The sequence below is a fragment of the Oratosquilla oratoria genome, chromosome 11, assembly GCF_046742065.1.
Source record: "Oratosquilla oratoria isolate Oo_2021 chromosome 11, ASM4674206v1, whole genome shotgun sequence".
Classification (NCBI taxonomy): domain Eukaryota; kingdom Metazoa; phylum Arthropoda; class Malacostraca; order Stomatopoda; family Squillidae; genus Oratosquilla; species Oratosquilla oratoria.
Genome location: NC_134787.1, coordinates 14078023 through 14080522, shown reverse-complemented (window position 1 = coordinate 14080522; position 2500 = coordinate 14078023). Strand labels below are relative to the sequence as shown.

Genomic DNA, 2500 nt, shown 5'->3' with positions numbered 1-2500 from the left:
ATGTTATATTTATGTTGCCTTACTCTCAATTTTGAATCCTTGCCTTTTTGACTAATATAATTAAAGCTACAGTTTTTGCAAGGGTTACTATAAACACAGCCTTCACTACAAGCAGGTGAATTTTTAATCAACCGGCTTTTAACAGTGTTGTTATTTTTTAAGACAACTTGAATACCAAATGTGTTAAAGGTATGAGTCAAATTAACTAGATTCTGATGAAAAGGCAGAGTTAAAGTATTCTTCAAACTGAATTGCTGTCTATGAGTAAGACCATAACAATATTTCTTTGCTGTGTTTTGAGCCAAGTCAATTAAATGTTTAGGATATTTTAGTTTATTACCAATGTAATGGTTTCAATTTCCTGATCTAAAAAATCTGGGCAAAAAATTGAGCCCAGAATTTTTAGATCAAGAATATGAAACCATTTATGGCACCCGTAATGTATATCTGTGGGAATTTCTCTGTTTGTCACCAGGGACATGCCAGTTCGCAGTGGATACTGTGGGTGTGCACGAGCTGATCACTGTCTAACCTTTGCAAAAATATTTTCATTGTGGGTGACCCCATAGAGGTTTTCATGTCTTAATCCCTGTATATGTGAGTAACTGCATTTAGAATTATAGTCAATACTTTAGGGGACTTTAGTGGCACCACTACGGAGCAAAGACATACATGTCTTTATGGCTGATCTTCACTCAAAGAAGAATGCACCTCAAATTTAGCTCTTACTATTTCTCCTTTCTTCTACCCTCCTATCTCTACCATCTATTTGGGGTGGCATCGTTCTCATGGACGCACAAATACAACCTTCTCTCGAAGTCATTGAGGTACTCAAGACTATCGGCCAAAGCCAAGGTGACAGCGCTCGGAGTAGACGATAACGGTGGGAACAATATTACCAGTGATGATAACAGACAGATAACAGCTGTAGCAGGGGCAACGTTAGTGAAAGCAGCAACGACATTATTTGTTTTGCATTCCTTTTGCGAAGGCTTCGCACCTCGGAGGGGTAAGCGTTTGGGGAAAGACAGACGTTGGCAGACCAGGCCTTCCGGTTCTTCTTCTTCAGCTCGGAGAAGGAGTCAGAGTCCGCCTCCACCAAAAGTCCCGTCCAGCCCTCGTCCTCCTCCAGCCATAGGGTGTTGGACATTGCCTCACCGTCCAAGGCCCCGGCTTCGATGAAGAACAGGTCCTTCTGGAATAGAGAGAGAGAAATGATTCTGTAGAAATTAAATTCTTTCCTATCAGGTCCCGTTCCCCACCACTTTGGATCCCTCACCGCCACAGTTCGGATAACGTCATGCTTTTATTTTCGTGACGTCATGACCTTGTGGTTATCTATACATCCCCCACGTGCCAGGGTGGTTTCTTTATGGTGGATCAAGCAAGGTTGGGTGAGAGTAGGTTAGGTTAGATTAGGTTAGGTTAGGTTAGGTTAGGTTAGATTAGGTTAGCTTAGATTAGGTTAGGTTAGGTTAAGCTAGTCCAGTGGTTCTGAAATCGGGGAAAGGACTCGTTCGGAAAGAATTCTATTCTTACAAAGCTCTTTGACAAAGACAGATTGTATGTACTACCATGTGTTTTCTTTCTTTTTTTCTCTTTTTCTTGTGTAAACAATAGGTTCTTCGACCTCGGCCCTGAGATATTCGAGGTCGAAGGAGACACAAGTTCATTCTTCGGTCTTGACACTTTCGCTGCTCCTCACGACGTTTGCTTGTGTTCTGGCTGTAGTCAGGCGAATATTCTATGACGCCAAAGGAAATGTGGGCAGCGAAATAGTCAAGGTGTCAGAGAACTGAACCGGACTATTCGAGGACTTCGATGTCAATCGAAACAGATTCCAGTTATGCAGATCAAGAGAGAATAGATGGAATGTCGGGTATCTTCGAAAGACAGTACACACTATTGGACCAAAAGCTTCGAAAACACACATACACACGTGCATACACACAAACACACACACACACACACACACACACATACATATATATATATATATATATATATATATATATATATATATATACAAGCACCTGGCTTCGCCAGCAACGGCTGCGCCGTGGGTGCTTGTCCTGCGGCGCTGCTCGCTTCGCGCTCGGGCTACGCCCAGTTTTACCCGACAAAGTAATACTTCATAATACCTTCAGAAACACTGTCTTCAATTTGTCCATCAAAAAGTTCAAGACTGTCAAACATTTCATCGGAATATTGAAAATCTTTGTTGTTTCGTACAGAATCATTGAACTTAATCACCTTTCGATGAAATTCCTGCACAGATTCCTTAACACAAATTTTTTTGACAGCCTAGTATAAGCTTGAAAAAGTTTCGGCATGTTCATTCCATAGTCGGCAACTCAAACTTATCATTTTGTAAAGCTGCTTTTGAAATTTTCCGAGTACCTGTAACTCATTTCCAAAAATGTCTTTGACGCTTCTTTTTGTCGGCTTCGGTTTCTAAAGGCATTGTTCCTGGTGATCTAATCGTAAGATTTGTTGCCCT

At 41.2% G+C, this 2500-nt stretch overlaps 1 protein-coding gene across 1 annotated transcript in view; it reads right to left on the bottom strand.

The window, feature by feature from the left end:
- LOC143029972 (uncharacterized) overlaps positions 1-2500 on the bottom strand; it is an 18048-nt gene that overhangs the window by 7591 nt on the left and 7957 nt on the right. The window contains exon 5 of the mRNA XM_076193183.1: positions 1001-1195. Within this exon, the coding sequence (XP_076049298.1) occupies positions 1001-1195 (195 nt within the window). The remainder of the gene's footprint in view (positions 1-1000; positions 1196-2500) is intronic.